Source organism: Mastomys coucha, unplaced genomic scaffold, assembly GCF_008632895.1.
Source record: "Mastomys coucha isolate ucsf_1 unplaced genomic scaffold, UCSF_Mcou_1 pScaffold18, whole genome shotgun sequence".
NCBI classification, from domain to species: domain Eukaryota; kingdom Metazoa; phylum Chordata; class Mammalia; order Rodentia; family Muridae; genus Mastomys; species Mastomys coucha.
The window spans coordinates 89067245-89089117 of record NW_022196900.1 but is presented as its reverse complement, the minus strand read 5'-3'; the positions used below and the strand labels follow the sequence as shown (position 1 = coordinate 89089117).

General features: G+C 48.6%; 1 protein-coding gene across 1 annotated transcript; it reads left to right on the top strand.

Annotated features, from left to right (window-relative positions):
• Window positions 1–20: 20 nt before the first annotated feature.
• Smpdl3b (sphingomyelin phosphodiesterase acid like 3B) lies at window positions 21–21858 on the top strand. The gene is made up of 8 exons (XM_031378940.1): window positions 21–332; window positions 7600–7813; window positions 9044–9141; window positions 12668–12811; window positions 14727–14899; window positions 16171–16351; window positions 16433–16566; window positions 21087–21858. The coding sequence occupies exons 1-8, from the start codon at window positions 272–274 to the stop codon at window positions 21450–21452; spliced, it is 1371 nt and encodes a 456-aa protein (XP_031234800.1). The 5' UTR covers window positions 21–271; the 3' UTR covers window positions 21453–21858.
• Window positions 21859–21873: the final 15 nt, after the last annotated feature.

Here is a 21873-nt window from a genome sequence, read left to right as displayed (position 1 = left end):
TTGCAATACAGATGCGGTTTCCACAGAAACCTGCAAGAGATTCAAGCGCCCACTGGTGCGTCCCTCCTCCAATCAAGTGCAAGCCCTGCTGGGCAAGGGAGGAAAAGCAAGAGCCGCCCTCGGCCAAGGAATAACTTGGAGCACTGGAAGCAGCCAAACGAGAAGTTCTGCTCGGACACGTGGCTGGCCACAAGGTGGGAGCCTGCGGCGCAGACAGACCTGGAGGAGCCTCGGCCGCCGTGGGGTGATCCGCCGTGGGGTGATCCTAAGGATGACGCTGCTCGGGTGGCTGATATTCCTGGCCCCCTGGGGAGTCGCAGGGGCTGAACTAGGTAGGGTTGCGGCAAAACTTGATGGATCTTTGTTTCCTCCTAGAAACTGGGGGTGGGGTCTGGGCTGCCGCGAACCGCTCACGGAACCGCGGCTGAAAATGTAAAGTAGCTTAGAGGTTAAAGCGCGGAGACTTAGTCATCAAGGCTGTATGTGTGGTGTATGTAGCTCAGTTGGTAGACAGAGTTCAAGGGCAGCGGAGAATACACGAAACATTGTTCCAAAAGTAAAACCAAACCAAAAAGGCTCCTTGTGCCCAGGGGATTTTAAGTGGGAGTAGCAGCCTGCCAGAGACATGACACAGACTTTGCCAGGAGGACAGAGTCGGCTAAGGATCTAGTACGTGAAAGCCAGCCACTGAGAGGAAGCAGGTGCCCGGGAATATTTCCGAACTCAATCAGGACTCTCTGATTGAAGGCTCTGTGGTTCAGTGGTTTTTCAGATGAGTGGGTTCCATCTCTGTAACTCCAGAAAAGAAACATACAAAACACTGCCACCGAGACTGACAGACTGACAAACGGAGGTCCAGTTCCCCAAACCCATATGGTGGAAGGAGAAAATCTATGCCGATTGCCTTCTGTGGTGTCTGTCCACCTAACAGATAAAAGTAAAACCAAACAAACCAGACCCAAAGAAACATAAAAACAAAAGCATCAGTTAAAAGCCCATCTCTGTACCCTGGGTGACTGTAGGAACCAGGAAGATAGAAAGAAAACAGAAAAAAAATTCAGGACTTCAAGGAAGAAACATTCCCTTAGCTAGAATCAAACAATAATCCAGGTTTGTTTGTTTGTTTGTTTTAAAGCCATAGTGTTCCAAGGTGACCTTGAAGTTTCTTTTTCTGGTTTTTGTTTTGTTTGGTTTTGGTTTTGGTTTTGTTTTTTTCTAGACAGGGTTTCTCTGTGTAGCCCTGGCTGTCCTGGAACTCACTCTGTAGACCAGGCTGGCCTCAGAACTCAGAAATCCACCTGCCTCTGCCTCCCAAGTGCTAGGGTTAAAGGCACACACCACCACTGCCCCATACTTAAATGAATTTTTAAATATTGTTTTTGAAATGAAATTTTAATTTTGATAGAGTAGTTTCCATTGTCTTTTTTAGGTCATAAATATTTTACTAGGCCCTAGGCTCCGGGTCTATGATCAGTAATGGATAAAGGTGCCTGGAGCATTGTGGGTCAATAGGAGGAGGACCAGGAGCTGAGCTGAACTGAGCCAAACTTTTTCTTTTCTTCTTCTTTTTTTTTTTTTTTTTTAAGATTTATTTATTATTATACATGGGTACACTGTAGCTGACTTCAGATGCACCAGAAGAGGGAGTCAGATCTTATTATGGTTGTTATGAGCCACCTGGGATTTGAACTCATGACCTTTGGAAGAGCAGTCGGTGCTCTTACCGGCTAAGCCATCTCGCCAGCCCCAAACTTTTTCTTTTTTTTCTGTTTGTTTCCAAGACAAGGTTTCTCAGTGTAGCCCTGACTGTCCCAGGATTCGCTCTGCAGACCAGGATGACTTCAAACTCACAGAGATCTGCCTGCCCCTGCCTCCCAAGTACAGAGATTAAAAGTATGAGCCACCACTTTCCAACTTTTGTTTGTTTGTTTGTTTTTTTATTTTTTGTTTTTTGAGACAGGGTTTCTCTGTGTAGCCCTGGCTGTCCTGGAACTCACTCTGTAGACCAGGCTGGCCTTGAACTCAGAAATCCTCCTGCCTCTGCCTCCCAAGTGCTGGGATTAAAGGCATGCGCCACCACCGCCCGGCTCACTTCCCAACTGTTTTTCTGATTTTAAAGATTTATTCTGGGGGCTGGTGAGATGGCTTAGGGGTTAAGAGCTGACTGCTCTCCCGGAGGTCATGAGTTTAAATCCCAGCAACCATCCGTAAAAGAACCTATGGGCAGGAGCGAGCAGGGCCAGAGTAAGAGGGAGAAAGGGAAGGGGGAAACAAACAAACAAACAAAAAAAAACCCCAAAAAGTTAAGATTTATTCTATTTTTCTTCGAAAAAATTATACTTATTTACTTATTTATATGCGTGTGCACACAAATGTGCCATTGCATGTCTGTGGGTGTCAGAGAACCATTTTTGGGAATTGGTTTTTTCCTTCCACCATGTGGGTATGAAAGACCCCTGGGGGAGACCCCCACTCAAATCTCGGGAGGACATACACCCAAGGAATCACGAGAGACCACATCTTGATGTAATTACAAGAGGTATATTTTAATTTTCAGGGCGCTCTGGTTTGGCACCACAGTTATCTCACGCAGGAGCTAGTGGAGCCGACCACGAGGCTTGAAAGTTAGGGGTTTATATAGGGAAAAGGTCTGAGGGAACAAAGGGATCAGTGTGGCCGTACATGATTGGCTAGTTCAAATATTAACTATTACATGCAGAACAGAGTGGAAAATTCCTAAGGTTGGTGTTAATCTGAGTCAACAAAGCATCTAACCTTAAACCATATCTGAGAGGACCAGATGGTCCATTACTTAGTGTCCGCCAGGCACGTCTTTGCAGGCCTGGGCCTTGGACGTGTCCTCGTTTGCCTAGACATGTTTTCCTCTATGTTTATAGTTTTATGTCTTCTTGACCTGCCAGCACTTATATCTAACAACTTACTTGCTCCTTCCCAGGCCTATGTGGGCCAGCTTGTGATGGATTCTTAGGCCCATAACTTTTTTCCTAGTCAGCACAGGTCTAAAGCTTTAATTTTTCCTTTCAGGTCCTGGCGATTGGCCTCCAGGTCTTCAGGCGGTGGCCAGTGCCTCATTTGCTCTGTCATCTTACTAACCTTTCTCTCCTCCCCCTTTTTTATTAGATATCTTCTTTTTTTGTTGTTGTTTTGTTTTGTTTCTTGTTTTTTGAGACAGGGTTTCTCTGTGTAGCCCTGGCTGTCCCGGAACTCACTCTGTAGACCAGGCTGGCCTAGATATTTTCTTTATTTACATTTCAAATGATATCTCCTCTCCTGGTTAAAAACCTCCCCCCCGAAAAATATCAAAACCAAAAACCAAACCCTATTTCCTCCCTTCTCCCCCTGCTCACCAACCCACCCTCTCCCACTTCCTGGCCCTGGCATTCCCCTACACTGGGGTATAAACCTTCACAGGACCAAGGGCCTCTCCTACCTTTGATGACCGGCTAGGCCATCCTCTGCTACACATGCAGCTGGAGCCATGAGTCCCACCATGTGTGCTCTTTGGTTGATGGTTTAGTCCCTGGGAGCTCTGAGGGTACTAGTTAGTTTATATTGTTGTTCGTCCTAAGGGGCTGCAAACCCTTCAGCTCCTTGGGTCCTTTCTCTAGCTCCTTCATTGGGGACCCTATGCTCAGTCCAATGGATGATTGTGAGTCTCTACTTTTGTATTGGGCACTGTCAGAGCCTCTCAGGAGACAGCTATATCAAGCTCCTGTCAGCCAGCATTTGCTGACATCCACAAGAATGTCTGGGTTTGATGATTGAATATGGAAAGAATTCCCAGGTGGGACAGTCTCTGGATTTTTCTTCTTTCAGTCTCTGCTCCATAGTTTGTCTCTGCAACTCCTTAGATGGGTATTTTATTCCCCCTTCTAAGAAGGAATGAAGCATCCACACTTTGGTCTTCCTTCTTCTTGAGTTTCTTGTGGTTTGTGGATTGGTCTAAACTTTCAAAATGAACATGGAGTAGCCTATTGGTTCTGTAGGCCCAACCAGAATAAGACAAAATCAATCTTTCTGTTGTCCTCTTTCAAATATGCCTCATTACCTGCAGAGGACAGTCCCAAGGAGACACGCGAGTGGGCAGGACACATCCTTTCTGTGAGAGGACTCCCTCAAAGACGGAATGCACAGTAGCTGACTCCTCCCCACGGTAGCTGACTCCTCCCCATTGCTGCTTGCTTATCCCAGCTCACCAGAGGCCATCATTATGCACCTCTGAGCTGCTTCGCAGGGACCGAGCAGAGTAGAGTCGCCCTTGTCCAAGCAGCAAGTGAGCAATAAATCTAGAATTCCTACCTACCGCCTCTCTCTGAACTCGACACCAAGTTTACTTCTACCCATAATAATTAACTAATAATATCAGTGAGCAATAATGACTCACAAATAGTAGCCAAGCTTGGTTTGTTTGAGACAGGACCTTGGAATGTCACCAGGCTAGCCAGGAACTCACCCAGTATGTAGATCAGGCTGACCTCAAATTGTGTGTGGTCTTCCTTAGTCTTCCAAGTGCTAGGATTACAGATGTTTGCCAGTGTGTAAGATAACCGCTTTCCTTTTTAATAGTGCAAATGAATAGTTCACTCCTATTCAAACAGTGTAAGTCTGTATAAAGACTCTGAATTCTTTTTTTTTTCAAGATTTATTTATTATTATACATAAGTACACTGTAGCTGTACACCAGAAGAGGGTATCAGATCCCATTACAGATGGTTGTGAGCCATCATGTGGTTGCTGGGATCTGATCTCAGGACCTCTGCAGGAGTAGTCAGTGCTCTTAACCACTGAGCCGTCTCTCTAGCCAGCTTCTTGGGATTAAGCTGTCACAATAGCCCCTTAAATGCCACCACATCGTCAGAGATGTTGACTTTGAACTCTTGTTCCCTTATCTCTCAAGTCAGCATAAGAATCCTTACTTCTGGGAGGTGGTGGTGACGCATGCCTTTAATTCCATCCTTCAGGAGGCAGAGGCAGGCAGAGTTCAAGGGCTGCCTGGGATACAGAGTGAGTTGCAGGATAGCTAGGGCTCCGTAGGAAAGCCCTGTCTTAAAACCCCACCCATCCCCTAACCCCCTCAAAAAAAAAAGAATCTTTCCTTTACTGCTTAGTGGTGACACATACCTTTTTTTGTTTGTTTCTTGCTCTTTTTTTCGTTTTTTTGAGACAGGGTTTCTCTGTATAGCCGTGGCTGTCCTAGAACTCACTCCGTAGAACAAGCTGGCCTCAAACTCAGAAATCCACCTGCCTCTGCCTCCCAAGTGTTGGGATTAAAGGCATGCGCTACCACTGCCCAGGGGCACATACTTTTTGTACCAGCTACCTGGAAGGCCGAATGGGGGAAGGATCACCTGAACTCATGCGATCTGTCTGATCGCAGACCATAATATGATTTTTCTCAAAACAAGGCAGTGGGGAGAGGTCTAGGAGCATGGTTCAATAGTAGAGCATGCGGGAGGCCCTGAGTTTGATTTACAGCAACACACACACACACACACACACACACACACACCAACCCAGAAGTGCTGGGGCCTCTGGGTGTAGTTTCATTTTTACTAGTTTCTGACAACTGGCCTGGACTTTCGGGAATGAAGAGACGTTCACTGTGGCTGACATCAGAGACCAAGTGGTCGGTGCTTGTGGTTAACTGATCATCCTTGAGGCAGGGCAATAGCCTCTGCCCAGGTCCTTCGAGGACCCCAGCCAGAACTTGGTACCATCTTGCTGCATTAGGCTGGCCAATTTGGCCTAAACATGGCCACAGGCATGAGGTAGCAGATGCTGGGCGCTTGGCAGGTACACTAGCCCTTAATTCCTTTACCATGGCTTTAGGGTTTTGCTCCTGTAGGAATTATTTTAAATACATTAGGGGTTGAAATCTGTGTGGAGAGGTTAAATCCCCTCCCATTATAAACAAAAATTTCATTTGGGTAAAAAAAAAAAAAAAATCAAAATGTAGACTCATTCTGTCAACTGAGACACCCATCTAAGACAGTAGGGTACCGGGCTCACCAGACAACAGTCACATCTCCTTAAGAGAGTCTGAGCCATAAGGACCAGGACCACTGACCATGTGATCTCAGGCCAGTTGACCTCTGAACTTTGCTTCCTTATCAGGAAGGTGGACGTAGTAATCCAAAATTTCCAGGGCTGTGGGTGTGGCAGCTGTAAAGCACAGGGGAGGGGTAGCGATTTGCTTAATCAGTCCTTCATACCTTAGTGTAAGCAAATCAGGCATAGGTGGGGGAAGGCAGGCAAGGGTTTTTGTTTTTTAGTTTTTGTTTTTTTTTTTTTTCCCTCAAACTCTTAAGAGCACCTGGGAGGAGAAGTTTAGGAATGACAGGAGCCAGGGCCTGCCTGTTTTGGTTCCACATTCATGTTCTGGTCCCAGCCTCAGGCTCAGCTTCCTGGGAGGAAGGATGCAGGCAGTTCATTCTGAGTTTGAGGAAGTGCAGGGGGAAGTTACATAGGCAGTGGATGGTGAGGTAATCCCCAGGCTTCTCCCTAGGTCAGCCCAGAACACAGGATCGAGGGCTGAGGCTGGACCTACTTTCAATATGCAGTCATTGAGAGCTGGGTGTGCTGGCGTGCACCAGTAGTCCTAGCACTTGGGAGAATGACGCAGGAGGATCTTGGGTTCAAAGCCAGCTCTGTCTCAAAGAGAGAGAGAGAGAAACTGGTTATGCAGCCCCGTGCTCCACCTTGCCGGCTTCTGTTTCCTTTCTCTGTGTTACACTAGATTCCTTAGGGTTTGGAGCAAAATCCTGCCAAGCAGTGCAAAAAACATGCCTCCCGCAGCACATGCTGACGTCCTATCAGGGTGAGCACACCCATGTGAGAAGCACTGTCTCATCGGACAGTCCATCCTCCTCTGCTCTGATCCGCTCTCATTTCCATACATACTCCCCAGGGTTTCAAGGTCTCCCAACTCATTTTTGTGTAAGCTTCCTGCTCCAGGTCAGACTTTGGGTTTTTTTTGCTCATATCTCACAGGGGTAGATGCCCAGGTCTGGATCAGCGATAGGCTCTCTGAGTGACTAAGCTTGCCCAAGGCCATGCAGCTCCTAGGTGGATCCAGAGTCTGAGTATTTAAACCTATGCACTTTTCTCACCTTAACTTGCAAACCAGCACCAGGCTCAGCACTTTGAGGGTCACGTGGCCCCATCTCTCATGCAGCTGCTGTGGGCACAGGGACGGGCAATGGTAAGAACCTCAACAAAAAGTCACTGACTAGGGCCAGGTGGTGGTGGCACACATCTTTAATCCCAGCATTTGGGAGGCAGAGGCAGGTGGATTTCTGAGTTGGAGGCCAGCCTGGTTTAAAGAGTGAGTTCCAGGACAACTAGGGCTACACAGAGAAACCCTGTCTCGAAAAAAACAAAACAAAAACAAAAGCAAAGAGAGAGAGAGAGAGAGAGAGAGAGAGAGAGAGAGAGAGAGAGAGAGAGAGAGAGAAAGGTCACCAGCTGGACAGAGCTGGTCTGTAGAACTTTTTCTTGAAACTGGTGTCCAGAGGAGCCTGCATTTATCTCAGGGCTTCTTCCTCCTCCAGTACTGAGAGAGGTTCTCTTTTCCCACAGCGAGGTTCTGGCACATCTCCGACCTGCATCTGGACCCCAACTACACCGTATCCAAGGACCCCCTCCAGGTGTGCCCCTCAGCGGGCTCCCAGCCTGTGCTAAATGCTGGCCCCTGGGGTGACTACCTCTGCGATTCTCCTTGGGCACTTATCAACTCCTCCCTCTATGCCATGAAGGAGATCGAACCAAAGCCAGACTTCATTTTCTGGACAGGGTAAGAGCAGTCATATATCACGTGGGAGCCAGGCCCCTTGCCTCCTCTGTCTTTTTTAATCCTCATCTCAGGTTTTAGAGAACTTGGCCAATCAGCCCGTCACTTGCTCATTCCTGGGGTAGACACTGGGGGACTGAGACAGCAGAGACAGGGACTGGCCCTCAAAGGGCTTTCAGGCTTCCAGAGGATCCCTGTGAGCCCAGGGACCATAACTTTCCAGCCAGCAGAGAGCCACCTGTGGGGGTGTGGGAATTGCACACGGCACCTGACCCTCATGGCAGAATGGGAAAGGACTTCCTATAGGATGTGGTGACCCAGGTGCAAGGACAGTTCCAGGTGCTCCCTCATAGCTCTAGGTGCTCCCTCTGCCAGTCTCAGTGGATGATTCTAGGAGCTGGGAAGAAACCCATGATGTTCTTGACTGTCCCTCACTATGAGATGGGAGTGACCATGCCATGGGCCCTGTGCAGGAGGGGAGGAAAGGCCAACCTCATTAAGGAACATGGTAATGTGTCAGGAAGACCTGGACAATCCTTTTTCTTTGTTTTGGTGGCAGCTGTTGGGGGTGGGGCACTGTTACAAGACAGAGTCTCTCTACGTAGCTCTGGCTGTCCTGTCCTACTCTCTTTGTAGACGAGGCTGGCCTTGAACTCAGACAGAGATCCTCCTGCCTCTGCCTCTGGAGTGCTGGGACTAAAGTCATGTGCCACACACTGCCCACCACTGCCTGACCAGTCCTCATTTTCTTGGGCCTAGCAGAGCCCTTAGAAACTGTGTAATGCTTTGAAATGCAGACTCTGGAAGAGACACTGGGAAATCGGTGGTCCTTCCCCAGGGGCTCCTTCAGGAGCATGTCGCGCTGAATGACACTGGGCGAGATGACTTTTATAGCTCTTTTGTTACAAAGACATCTCCCAGATATGTCTGATTTCTAAACCAGATGTTTTATTTCTATTTAGTGTATGACTCTAAGGCTAGGCACCCGTTATTACCCATTTTACAGATGAGCCAATAGCAGCTCAGACAGGCCACCTGCCCACCCAGGGCTTCACAACCAGCACTGAAGTGGCAGAACGTGGGTTTTAATTCTGTCCTGCCTGGCTGCATTGCAGCTTGTCTTTCCTGGTCATGTGGGCGTGTGTGGGGGGGTGCCCATATCTACAGCTTTCTTCTCACACACTGCCGTCTTTCTCCTGCACCTGTCCCAACCATCTCACTGATGTTTTACAGGGACGACACACCGCACGTCCCCAATGAGAGGCTGGGGGAGGCAACTGTGCTGGCAATTGTGGAGCGCTTGACCAACCTCATCAAGGCAGTCTTTCCAGGTAGGACTCACTGTCTGATTGGCGGTGTTCCCTGATCTTCTGGGGGGTCTGGCCTGGGGTACAGCAGTGGTAGGAGGTAGGAGATCTGGGATACAGACCTGCGTTGACAACAATGGCTGCCTCCAGGTTTCGAATGCTCGACAGCAACTGTTTCTTACTTTCCGCCCAGTCGCCAGAGTTCACTGGCCTGTGGAAACACAGGCAGCCACTAAAGAATTGCCTGACATTTCCGTGTCCTACACTCTTCTCTAATGCCAGACTTACATCTCATGGTGTGTGTCCCTGGGCAAGCCTCACTCAGACCGTCACAGGGCCTTGTGTCCTTCCCGACAATAGCACTGGTATCTGTTGTCTTCACACCATCCAGCTCCCAGGCATCTGGAAGATGTGGCCTGCCCGCGAAGTGCTCTTGCTCAGTGCTTCCTAAGCATTTCAAGACAGGCAGAGTGGGGAGCGAGTAGGAGTGTGTGAGCCACCCTAAGGGACATGACAGCGAAAAGAGGGTCTGTGTGCCTCAGCTGTGGGCCCTTGAAGATGATATTAAACAGGCTATGCAAAACACACGGCCCTAGGGGCTGAATCAGGCCCACTGGGAACCTGAGATAGCGGCCTATCAGTAGGCCACCAGTATCTCCCTCTGTCCCTTCCAGAGGTCATGGTCACAGGCCGCTGGGACCCGAGTACAGAATCGCGATGCTAAAAATAGCCAACAGCCATGTATATATCGAGTACTAAGTACCAGGAATTGCTCTAAGGATTTGGCAGACTTTAGCGAATCCGTTGCCATGACAACTGCAGACAGGAGCTATTCTAGTTCTCCTAATGAGGAACGTGAGTCTTGGCATCCCGTCAACGGGTCAAGGTCATGTGGAGTGGGGGGGTTCTGTGCTCCCATCTGAGCGCTGCTCTTGTTCCCAGGGTTTCCTTCCATGACAGAAAGCAACGTCTGCAAGGACGCCTGCCTCTGTGAAGCTTATCTGTCTCAGCCAGGCCGTGCTCCACAAAGGCTTGTTCGTCTTCCAGCAAAGGCTGCTATTTAGGATCCAAATGGGCTATTGGCTCACCCCCAGCTAGAGGTATTATTACCCACAATGCAGTTAGGGAATGGTGGCTCAGGAGTCCTTCTCCAGTGAGGAATTCAGACTCATACCCAAACCCAAGCCTCTTTCCTCTGGTCCACACAGCACTTCTAGAGTAAATATGAATAGTGGATAGAGCCAGGCGGTGGTGGGGCACGCCTTTAATCCCAGCACTTGGGATTAAAAATCCACTGCAGAGGCAGGTGGATTTCTGAGTTCGAGGCTAGCCTGGTCTACAGAGGGAGTTCCAGGACAGAGAGGGCTATACAGAGAAACCCTGTCTTGAAAAATCAAAACAAACAAACAAAAAAACCCTGCTAATGTTGAAGGTGACGCTGGCTGTGAGATGGCCCTGAGAAGAAGTGCTGCTGTTAAAGAATGACTCAGTGCTTGCTCAGCCACAGTGGGCAGACACTGCTCATTTGGAGAGATGTTATAAGGAGACCGTAGTGGAAGATACGAGAGAGAGTTAAAACACGGGCCAGGCAGGACAGTTCGCATTCTGCAGATGCAAACTATATTGTAAAGAGGTCAAAAGATTCACTCAAAACAAGCAAGAGAGCCAGGAATGTGGCTCAGTGGTAAAGGACCTGCCTGCCATGTGTAGGCCTTGGGTTGGAGAAGGAATGAACTACCCAGGGAGTTTTGCTTCTCTGATTTGGATGCACCTGCATTTCCTACCTTCGCTTGGCAATTGGTCTTGCCTCTCTAGTGTAGCAGAGAGGCCGAGAACACAGGTGAACAAGGCAAGACCAGAAGGGCAGTGGTCAAACAGACCTCAAATTTTACCCTGCCATCAGTTAGTTGATCCCATTCAGCAGCTGGTTCCTGCCTGTGCAAGTGGGGAAATGGCGACGCCCGCCCCATGGCTTTGTTCTCAGGATGAGATAAGCTTGTTTGTTGGGAGATAAGCTAGTTTATTCAGTCATTCAGTCAATCAACAAACAGATTCTTACTGAGCTAACAGTATTCGTACTGAACAGAACAGGTCAGGCCTTCATGCAGCCTTTGCTTGTATGGAACCTGGCCCGCAGTAGCAGTGGGCAGTGGGAGTGACGCTTCCCTCGCCCTTTAGCACTTGGGTTGCCAGGGATTCATGTTTTCTCTCAGATGGGTCCTCCTCCTCATTCTGAGGTACTGGAGCTGAACATAAGGATTTTTGCCTTCTAGGTGAAGCAGGTGCTCTACGAAGAGCTATTATTGCCCTAGCCCATTTTGAGAGCAGGTCTCACTAAGTTCAACAGTCAACAGGCTGGCCTTGAACTCCTGGAGCCAGGCAGGGCTTGAATTTGAACTCCTTTCACTTCAGCCACTTATGTAGCAATGATAATAATAATAATAATAATAATAATAATAATAATAATAAACAATTACTTCATAACAATTAATTATATTAAACAACAATTAACAATTATTTAATAATGTATTGTTGTTGTTATTGTTATTATTATTATTATTTTGTTTTTTTGAGACAGGGTTTCTCTATGTAGCCCTGGCTGTCCTGGAACTCACTCTGTAGACCAGACTGGCCTTGAACTCAGAAATCCACCTTCCTCTGCCTCCCAAGTGCTGGGATCCAGGGTATGCATCAGCATGCTTAGCTTTTTCTAAGAGTTTCTATTGTTGTTGTTCATTGTTACATATTTATTGGGCCCCTACTGCATGGCGAATGCAGAGACTAAATGAAAGCAACAGTGAGTCTGAGGTGCTGTAGCGGGTCTATAATTCTAGTGTTCAGTAGGAGGAGGCAGAGGATGCAGAGTTCAAGGTCAGCCTGGGTTTCACAGCGAGACCGTAAGTGTCTCAGATCAAAACTCCAAAATAAACATAAACATAAACACATAAAGGGCAAGCATGAGGCTGTCTCTTCTGGCTCCCCTACACCTTAGTCTCATCCACAGGCCATCTGATGGAGGGATTCTCCCACTCTCCTCTCCCCACCTTGGTTACCTCTTCTCCACAGCACACAGGCCTAGTATATCTAATTATCACTTTCTATTGCACTGCCACGCTTCCGGGTCTGAGAGCATGGCTCCCAGCTCCACGCTGGCCTATGGCAGGGGTGCAATAGAATATCTGTTGACTACCTGAATGAGGGGAGGAGGCAAGCCAGACCTCCTCCCAGAAGGAAGATGATTTGTAATTAATAAGAAGGAAAGCAGCCCATCACCATAAGGAATCCCTTTTCCCCTTTGTCTTCAGAAGGGCCTCCTTTCCAAATGGTCAGGAAATTCCCTGCTAGGATAGGGCTGGGAACTGGGATCGGGCAGTTCTTCCTTCCCCATCCTAAGGCATGCTCAGCCTGATGTTATCTGATGTGGTTTTCTGCTTATCTTTGCTTTTCTCTTCGTTTGCGTAATCTCTCTTCCCCTCTGACTTTGAGGGCCATTGAATGCTGAAGACCCCTGGGTGCTTTTGCATATTAATGTTTCTTCTTTTTCTTTCAGATACTAAAGTCTATGCTGCTCTTGGAAACCATGACTTTCACCCTAAAAACCAGTTCCCAGCACAGAGCAACAACATCTATAATCAGGTGGCAGAACTGTGGAGATCCTGGCTTAGTAACGAATCCTACGCTCTCTTCAAAAGAGGTATTCATGACGCTTGTTACCCTATGGATGTGTTCTGTGTGTCAGGCAGGGTATGATCCCATTTCATCTTCACAGCAAGCCCTGAAATAGGTACAGAAGAAGAGAATGAGACAGAGGTCACACGGCTTGACAATGGATTTGAGAACAGAATCTAGGACGGCGTCCAAAGCCCTCGTACTTAACTCAGAGCAGTAAAGGTGATCCTTATCCGGCAGCTGCCAGGGGCTATAGGCCGTACCCTACTGGACCCTCCTAGCAACCCTAGGACAGCTCTGGGATCAAGCTGACTTAGGATCAAGCTGACTTGAACCTGACTTCATAGTCTGGTGGGCTCCTTCCCCATAGAGCTATTCTGTTCCTACTTTGTGGTTTGTTTTTCCCACCCTTTATCTCCCAGTTTTACCCTCTAACACTAGATAGGAGAGAAAGAAAGATAGAGGCGAGAGAAGAATTAAGACTGTAATTTCTAGCTGGGCAGTAGTGGTGCATGCCTTTATTTCCAGCACTTGGGAGGCAGAGACAGGTAGATTTCTGAGTTCGAGGCCAGCCTGGTCTACAGAGTGAGTTCCAGGACAGCCAGGGCTACACAGAGAAACCCTGTCTTGAAACAAAACAATCAAAAAGACTCTAATTTCTTTCCTTTTATTTCATCTTTTTTTTTTAAAAAAAATATTATTTATTTATTGTCATTTATACGAGTACACTGTATCTGTCTTCAGACACACCAGAAGAGGACATCAGATCCCATTACAGATGGTTGTGAGCTACCATGTGGTTGCTGGGAATTGAACTCAGGAACTTTCGTAAGAGCAGTCAGTGCTCTTAACTGCTAAGCCATCTCTCCAGCCCCACCCCCCCTTTTTTTTTTTCATCTTTCATCATTACTACTAGCAAACTGCAACAAACCTCCCTTAATGACCAACAACCACCGGCACTGACTTTTGGGGAACTGGCATTCATGTATCTTCTGAAAAGTTCCCAGCATTCCAAACATCACACAATGGCAGAAATTATCTGCAGCTGGCAAAACCGTGCTTCTGTTAGTGCATGGGGCAGATCCTAGTTGCTGTGGACAGTCTGAAGCAGCCCCACATCTGTAATACCTGGGAGGAAAAAGGAGGCGCATTCTTATAATATTTCTGTGTTGTTTTGTTGTTGTTGTTTGTTTGTTTCTTATTTTATATAGGGTCTCTCTGTGTAGTGCTTGTGGTCCTGAACTTACTCCTTAGACAAGGCTGGCCTCGAACTCACAGAGATCCTCCTGCCTCTGCCTCCTGAGTGCTAGGATTAAAGGCGTGTGCCACTACTACTTAGCTATTTCTATTTTTTAAAGAAACCAAAATTCCAGAATTCTCACTGCAAGTAGGGTGTTTAGCAGTGTCTCTGACTGCTAGATTCCAGTAGCATCTTTAGTGTGACCACCAAATGTGTCTCTGAACATTGAGGGATGTCCCTTGGGGACCACATTGCTCAGTTGAGAATGACTGGTGTGGAGACATAGCCAGCCCAACATTTCCCTGATGACGTTCTACCCTGACCCTGGTCTCCTGTTGCTGGGACCCCTCGTTGGTCAGACCATAGTTCAATGGGCACAGGAGCTCATACGTGGAGTTAGTCTAAATAGGCCAGCTCCTGGGTCAGAGAGCTGGATGGAAGACCGTCAGCAGTGGGTAGAGACCACACATCATTGTTAGTCCATTATCCAGATGAGGACTACGGAGTAGAGAGCTGAAGCAACTTCCCCAAGTTGCACAGCTATAGGAGTGGTTGAGCCAGGATTAGAACTCGGCTCCAGAACCTCTGTTCTTATCCCCGGATGCCTCTCTGGAGGGTGCCTGGGGAAGAGGTCAGAATGTGAGGGGCAGGGTGGCTGAGGCACCCCCACTTCAGGCTGTTCCCAACTGTGACCTCCTAGGTGCCTTCTATTCTGAGAAGTTGCCGGGTCCCGGCAGGGCAGGCCGAGTTGTGGTCCTCAACACCAATCTGTACTACACCAACAACGAGCAGACAGCCGGCATGGCCGACCCTGGCGAGCAGTTCCAGTGGCTGGGAGATGTCCTGAGCAATGCGTCTCGGCATGGGGAGATGGTAAGCACTCCTGCTTCTTCCTGTGCACCCGGACTACTTCCTGATAGAAATCTTCCACCAGGCCCAGACTTACAACCCCACTGGGGACACTCACACCCCTGAGGTGCTGCAGCAGCCTAGTCCCAGAAGAGGGCTTTTGACCACAGCCACCCTGTGAGTGGAGGCCCTGAAGCACACTGCCATGTCTTAGGGCCTCAAGGGGTTGTGATGGTCTCATCCCACAGTAAGCGAAAGCCTAGAACCCCAGTCTCCTGGCTCCAGATTCTGATGTCTTTCTGTCGTCACCACACCTGTAGCAGCAGTGCGCACTGTGTACCCAAGGAGGTGCATGGGTGTTAGGTGTGTCCATCCTGTCTGCTAGGCCAGCAGCGACTTAAGGACTGGCACCGTGGCTCCTGTGTGAGTGCATGCATCGCCCGGCAAACCCCGGGAGGACTTTGTGGCTGGTGCTGGTGAGCACTCATCATGCTAACAGCAGGCAGAGTACTTTGGACAGATCCTCCTCATTTAGTTTGGTAGCAAGCTCCACCAGGTGGAGACTCTTCCAAACAAGAAACTTGAAGCTCAGAGAGATGGCATGCAGCTGGTGTCCAAACTGAAGTTAGAGGCCAAAGCTCATTTATGCCCTTTATTTTTAATATAAGCTATTGGGCTGGAGAGATGGCTTAGCGGTTAAGGGCACTGACTGCTCTACCAAAGGTCCTGAGTTCAATTCCCAGCAACCACATGGTAGCCCACAACCATCTGTAGTGGGATCTGACCTGATGATATAGCACTCATACTATAACTATCTATCTATGTATCTATGTATCTATGTATCTATGTATCTATCTATCTATGTATCTATTTATCTATGTTTTCACACATATTTGTGGTTTTTTTTTTTTCATGTTGATCAGGCTGGCCTTGAACTCCCAGAGATCTGCCTACCTCTGCCTTCCAAGTGTTGGGATTGAAGGTGTATGTTACTACCCCTAGCTAAGCACATGCTCTCAAATCTGCCCCTGTTCTACATTTTGCAATGGTGGCCAAGTGTCCAGCTGACTTGGGGACTATAAAACACAAATACACATGAGCACGTAGTGTTCTCACACAGCCATGGAGGATCACTCCCGGCTCTGGGAAGAGAGGAGCACTCTTTGAAGGATCAGGAAGAGTTTGGGGAAGATGTGCTCAGGGGCTACGTTCAAAGGGAGGACCTGGGCAGCTTTTGGAAGATGGAAATGGGGGCTGGAGAGAGCAGCTCTGATCCCAGTACCTCTTGCTTGCAGGTATACATTATTGGCCACGTGCCCCCAGGGTTCTTTGAGAAGACACAGAACAAGGCCTGGTTCCGAGAGAGCTTCAATGAGCAGTATCTGAAGGTGATCCAGAAGCACCATCGCGTCATCGCGGGGCAGTTCTTTGGACACCACCATACCGACACCTTCCGAATGTTCTACGACGACACAGGTACTCCGTCCTGAGGGAACGGACACCTGCCAGCTCTTCTTTCCTTACCCCTTTTCAGCCTGCTGTCTTTTTCCCCTAAAGGTGCCCCCATAAGCGTCATGTTCCTCACACCTGGGGTCACCCCGTGGAAGACCACGTTACCTGGAGTGGTCAATGGGGCCAACAATCCAGGGATCCGCATTTTTGAGTATGATCGAGCCACACTCAACTTGAAGGTTAGGAGTGTGGGTCTGCTGGGTTGGGAGAATCTATGCCTATCACCACCCTTCACCTAACCCAGTTGCTACTGACCACTGAGCCTTGGATGGTGTCTTAGTCAGGGTTCGTTGCTGTGCACAGACACACTGGTCAAGGCAACTCTTTTTTTTTGTTTGTTTGTTTTTTTTTTTTTTTTTTTTTTTTTTTTTTTTTTTTTTGTTTTGATTTTGGTTTTTCAAGACGGGGTTTCTCTGTGTAGACCTGGATGTCCTGGAGCTGACTTTGTAGATCAGGCTGGCCTCGAACTCAGAAATCCGCCTGCCTCTGCCTCCCAAGTGCTGGGATTAAAGGCGTGCGCCACCACTCTCCGGCAAGGCAACTCTTATAAAGGACAACATTTAATTAGGGCTGGCTTACAGTTTCAGAATTTTAGTCCATTTATCATCATTGTGGGAGGCATGGCAGAGCCCAGGCAGACATGGTGCTGGAGAAAGAGCTGAGACGTCTTCCTCTTGATCGGAAGGGACAGGAGACTCTCTTCCACACTGGGCAGAGCTTGAGCACTTGGAGACCTCAAAACCCACCCACACAGTGACACACTTCCTCCAACAAGGCCACACAGCTCCTAGTAGTACCACTTCCCATGGGCCAACCATACTCAAACCACTACGGAAGGGATTCTTGCTTAGAACCTTGGAACCATCTGCCACCAAATCAGGTCCTCCCTCCAAGCCTTTCCTTGTCCTGGGTGACTATGACTGCCCGGTCTCCCTGTTGCCACATCCAGAAGGGATTCATCGTAAAACATTGACTCCATTTTGCCTCTCTGTGGCTCACAGACCTTAAAGATCTCCTGGGTGCCCTCAAGATAAAATCGTCTCTCTTGAGGCTGGTATAGAAGACTTCTCGAAGTCCGAGTTCAAGCCCATTGCCCCTCCTCCATTCACCAACTAGCACCCAGACCCTAACCTGTGAACACTTCGTCCCCTCCCGGGATGTGCTGGGATGGTGGAAATGGTGAAGGAGATACCACTTCACTCATTCAACAGGATGTACTAAGCACAGGCCACACGCCAGGCTCTGTTCAAAGCTTAGGCGATGCAGAACCAAACAACAGAATAACCACTCTCCTGTGCCAAGATCCCTACAGGAGGAAGGCAGTAAATAAATGCATAAGATTTAACATGGGAGACAGGAAAGGCGGGGTGGTAGCTGGGCCTGCAGGCATGGGACTGTAATACCAGGCACTTGGGAGGCTGACGCACAGGGCTGAATTTTTTTTTTTTTTTCCGAGACAGAATTTCTCTGGGTAGCCCTGGCTGTCCTGGAGCACACTCTGTAGACCAGGCTGGCCTCCAACTCAGAAATCCACTTGCCTCTGTCTCCCAAGTGCTGGGATTAAAGGCGTGCGCCACCACCACCCAGCTAGGGCTGAAATTTAAAACCAGCCTGGACCACATAGTGAGTTCAAGACCAGACAGGAACTTAGCCAGAAGACCCAGTCTCAGAAGGGGTCTGGGGTGGGGGGGTGAGGTGGGGAGTTGAGGCTGCAGCTCAGCTGCCCAGAGATTGCTTAGGGAGGGAGGGGGAGAAGGAGGGGCAGCTCATGATTTTGGAGTGTGTGAGATGTGTTAAGTAGATGGGACAAGTCTTAGGTAAGGAAGCCTTTGAGCTCTGTGTACAGCTGAGTGAGCCAGCTGGGTTTGTAGGGAAGGTAGAGGGGAGAGTCAGTCAGATGCCCCGGGGGGTGGGGAGTGGCACGGTGTTCTAGGGGAAGGGCAGAGAGGGGAGGGTGGAAGGGATGAGGCCAGGTCTAGGTCTGGATCTGAAGAACCAGGCACAGAAGTGCAAACTCTTCCGATTCCGTTTCACAAAATCACCTTGTCTGCTGGGCAAAGAGCAGGCTGCTGCTACTCAGGTCTGGAAGTAAGGATACCAGCTGCCAGAGAGCAGTGGCTGGGGCCAGGCTGCTGAGAGGCATCTGAGTCTGGAGGCTGAGCAGAGGCTGACGAGCCAGTGTTTGCTGGCAGAGGCTTGGGGCAACCTTTCTCTTTCAAAAAAAATTATTTAAAAAGATTTATTTGTACAGTATATATATACATATATATATACTGTAGCTATCTTCAGACACACCAGAAGAGAACATCATATCCCATCACAGATGGTTATGAGCCACCCACCATGTGGTTGCTGGGAATTGAACTTGGGACCTCTGGAAGAGCAGTCAGTGCTCTTACCCGCTGAGCCATCTCCCCAGCTCCATCTTTTTAAATTTTTAGTGATTATTTATTTAATGTGCATTGATGTTTTGCCCTCATGTATGTCTGTGTGAGGGTGCAAGATCCCCTGGAATTGGAGTTACAGACAGTTGTGAGCTGCCATGTGGGTGCTGGGAATTGAACCAGGTCATGATTGGCTCTTTGACTGCTGAGCCATCTCTCCAGCCCTGATGCGTCTGCCTCAGTCTCCTGAGTGCTGGGATTACAGCTGTGAGACACAGTGTCCTGCTTGGTCTGGGGGATGGAGGTGGCAATGGGGAGAGTGAGCTAGGATGGAAACCAGGTTCCTCAGGGTTGTGCAAAAGTGCCCTTGGGAGGGCTGGCTCAGTGGTTTACAGTATATACTGCTCTTGCAGATCTCTCAAGTTCAGTCAGTCCCTGGTGCCCTCATCAGGCGGCTCACAACTGCCTGTAGACCCAGTGGCAGAGAATCTGACACCTTCCTCTGCCCTCTGTGCGTACCTGCACATTTGTGCATATAATCTCCCTCGCAAAATTAAAAAGTAAATTGTAGTTAGGTCCTGGTTCCTCCTCCCAACCCCGTGCTCCCAGAAATAAGACTCAGCCTCAAATATATTTACAAATGCCTTGGCTGTATAACTGGGCTCTTCTCCGACTAGATAGAACTTAAATCAACCCATTTATTTTAATCAACATTCTGCCACCTGGCTGCTTACCTTACCTGTGCTCAGGTACCACGTAACTTGTGTCCCAACATCTTCCTCCGTCAAACCCCTCCCGCTTGTCTCTATCCCAGAATTCTTTCTGCTTCCCAGATGTCTTACCTTCTATTCTACCCTTTCCTATAAGCCATTGGTCTTCTAAATGACAGGTGATACATCCATACAATATACAACATATTCTCTTTACATAAAGTAAATCTTTAAAAAGTACTCTTAAACACAAAGCCATCTCCTCTGCTCAGGTCTGAGGAATGAAACAAAACAAAACAAAACAACTGTGTGTGTGTGTGTGACTTGACAAGGATAGTTCTTTTTGTTTGTTTGTTTGAGACAGGGTTTCTCTGTGTAGCCCTGGCTGCCCTGGAACTCAGTAGACCAGGCTGGCCTCAAACTCAGAAATCTGCCTGCCTCTGCCTCCCAAGTGCTGGGATTAAAGACATGCGCCACCACCGCCCTGTGATAAGGTTAGTTCTTGCCTTCTGTCATGCCTTCCACTCTGGGGATCCATCTTGCTGGCCTCGGGCCTGAAGATTTTTAAAAGTATATCCTACTGTTTACACGCTTGCTCCACAGCTTCCTCTGTACCCTGGAAGTCAAAATACAGAGAGGACTTAGTGGAACAAAGCCAGTATCCGGCACATGCAGGTCCCACCCATTCACCCAGCTCCTCCTACCTGTCTGAAGGCACTGCTGAGTCTTGTTTGAATGGGAAGCCTTTATCAGCCACAATTCTATAACATCTGGCAGCCAGGCAACCCCCAGTCCTACCCCGCCGCAGCCCCACCCTCACTGCCACCATTTTTTATTCCCCTTCACTCTGTGAAGATTTCCTGAGCATTAGCACTTCTGTGAAGAGCATGTGGTGCCTGCTAGTTTGGCAGGATGGGAAACATACAAGTAGTGAGGTGAGCATTCTGGGTTCTAATCCTGCGCTGCCCCTGAATGCTTGCAGACTCTGAGAAGGTAACAATGTTGTGATTGCAATACCACCATCACAGTTCTTAGAGCTTTCCACTCCATTCTGGTGGCGAAGGCATGGCGGTTAATGGTGGCAAACCATGTAGCATATATCAGGGACCCCCTCATATCGCCATTGTGCAGAATCCAGAACCAGTTGGAATCTACTACCTAAAAATTCTATAGCCAGCTGAGTAGAGGTGGCTCATACCTTTAATCCCAGCACTTGGGAGGCAGAGGCAGGCGGATTTCTGAGTTCTGAGGTCAGCCTGGTCTACAGAGTGAGTTCCAGGACAGCCAGGGCTACACAGAGAAACCCTGTCTTGAAAAACAAAAACAAACAAACAAAATCTACAGTCAACCAAAATGGTGTTAATGGCTGGGGAACAAACATTCAAAATGAAGTGGGGACCACTTAAGATTCAAACTATAATGACCTCTTTAAGGCCTCCATGTCCTCAGCAGGAGCATGGGGGTTCAGATGCAGTCACCTCATTGGAACCAAGCACAGGGTAACAAACAGCTGTTTGATTGATCTAGAGAGCCTGGGGAGAGGTTGGGTTGTGGGCAGAACTAACTAACTGCTCATTGCTGACACACCTTGTGCCTCTAATCCAGGACATGGTGACTTACTTCTTGAACCTGAGGCAGGCGAATATACAAGAGACCCCAGTGTGGGAGCAGGAGTACCGCCTGACCGAGGCCTACCAGGTGCTCGATGCCAGCACCAGCTCCATGCACACGGTACTGACCCGCATCGCCAGCGAGCCGCACATCCTGCAACGTTATTATATCTATAACTCGGTCAGCTACAACAATTTGACCTGTGAGGACAGCTGCCGCGTCGAGCATGTTTGTGCCATACAACACGTGGCTTTCAACACCTATGCTACCTGCTTGCACAGTCTTGGTGCCCAGCTGGTGCCTGGTTTCCTACTCATACCGACTCTGCTGCCGAGCCTGCACGTATTGGATGGGCTATGACTGTAGGCACTGCCAGCCCGCCCTCTTACTTGGGTCATCTTTCTCCCGGTAAAATTAGGCAACGTTACCGGATGGAGAGATGAATTTTGCCATCAGTCTCCCGCGTCTGTGGAGAGTAAAGTGGGATGGGACATTTGGATTCACCAGAGAGGGCGCTAAGAAGCACATTTCTTCCAAATTTCACGTTTTATCCACAAAACTTGTTTGCGGCACATGTCTCGGTGCCCTTTAATACAAACATATCAAACCACCATGCACTTGATCACCACAGGACAGTGAGCTGGCAGGAGGATGGGCCCTGGAGATTCTGTGCTTTCGATGTAGTAGACCCTACTCAAGGTGTGAACTGGGAACCCACGTGGTCTGCAAAACCCCTTGGTACTTTTAAATAAAAGACTTTTCTGAGTTGGTTTCGCCCAGT

Excerpts from the sequence above, each read along its gene's own strand:
- Smpdl3b (XM_031378940.1), top strand. The coding sequence starts at position 272 with ATGACGCTGCTCGGGTGGCTGATATTCCTGGCCCCCTGGGGAGTCGCA. Across the intron at positions 12,812-14,726 it reads CTACGCTCTCTTCAAAAGAG|GTGCCTTCTATTCTGAGAAG; the intron begins GTATTCATGACG and ends GTGACCTCCTAG. Across the intron at positions 16,567-21,086 it reads GAGCCACACTCAACTTGAAG|GACATGGTGACTTACTTCTT; the intron begins GTTAGGAGTGTG and ends CCTCTAATCCAG.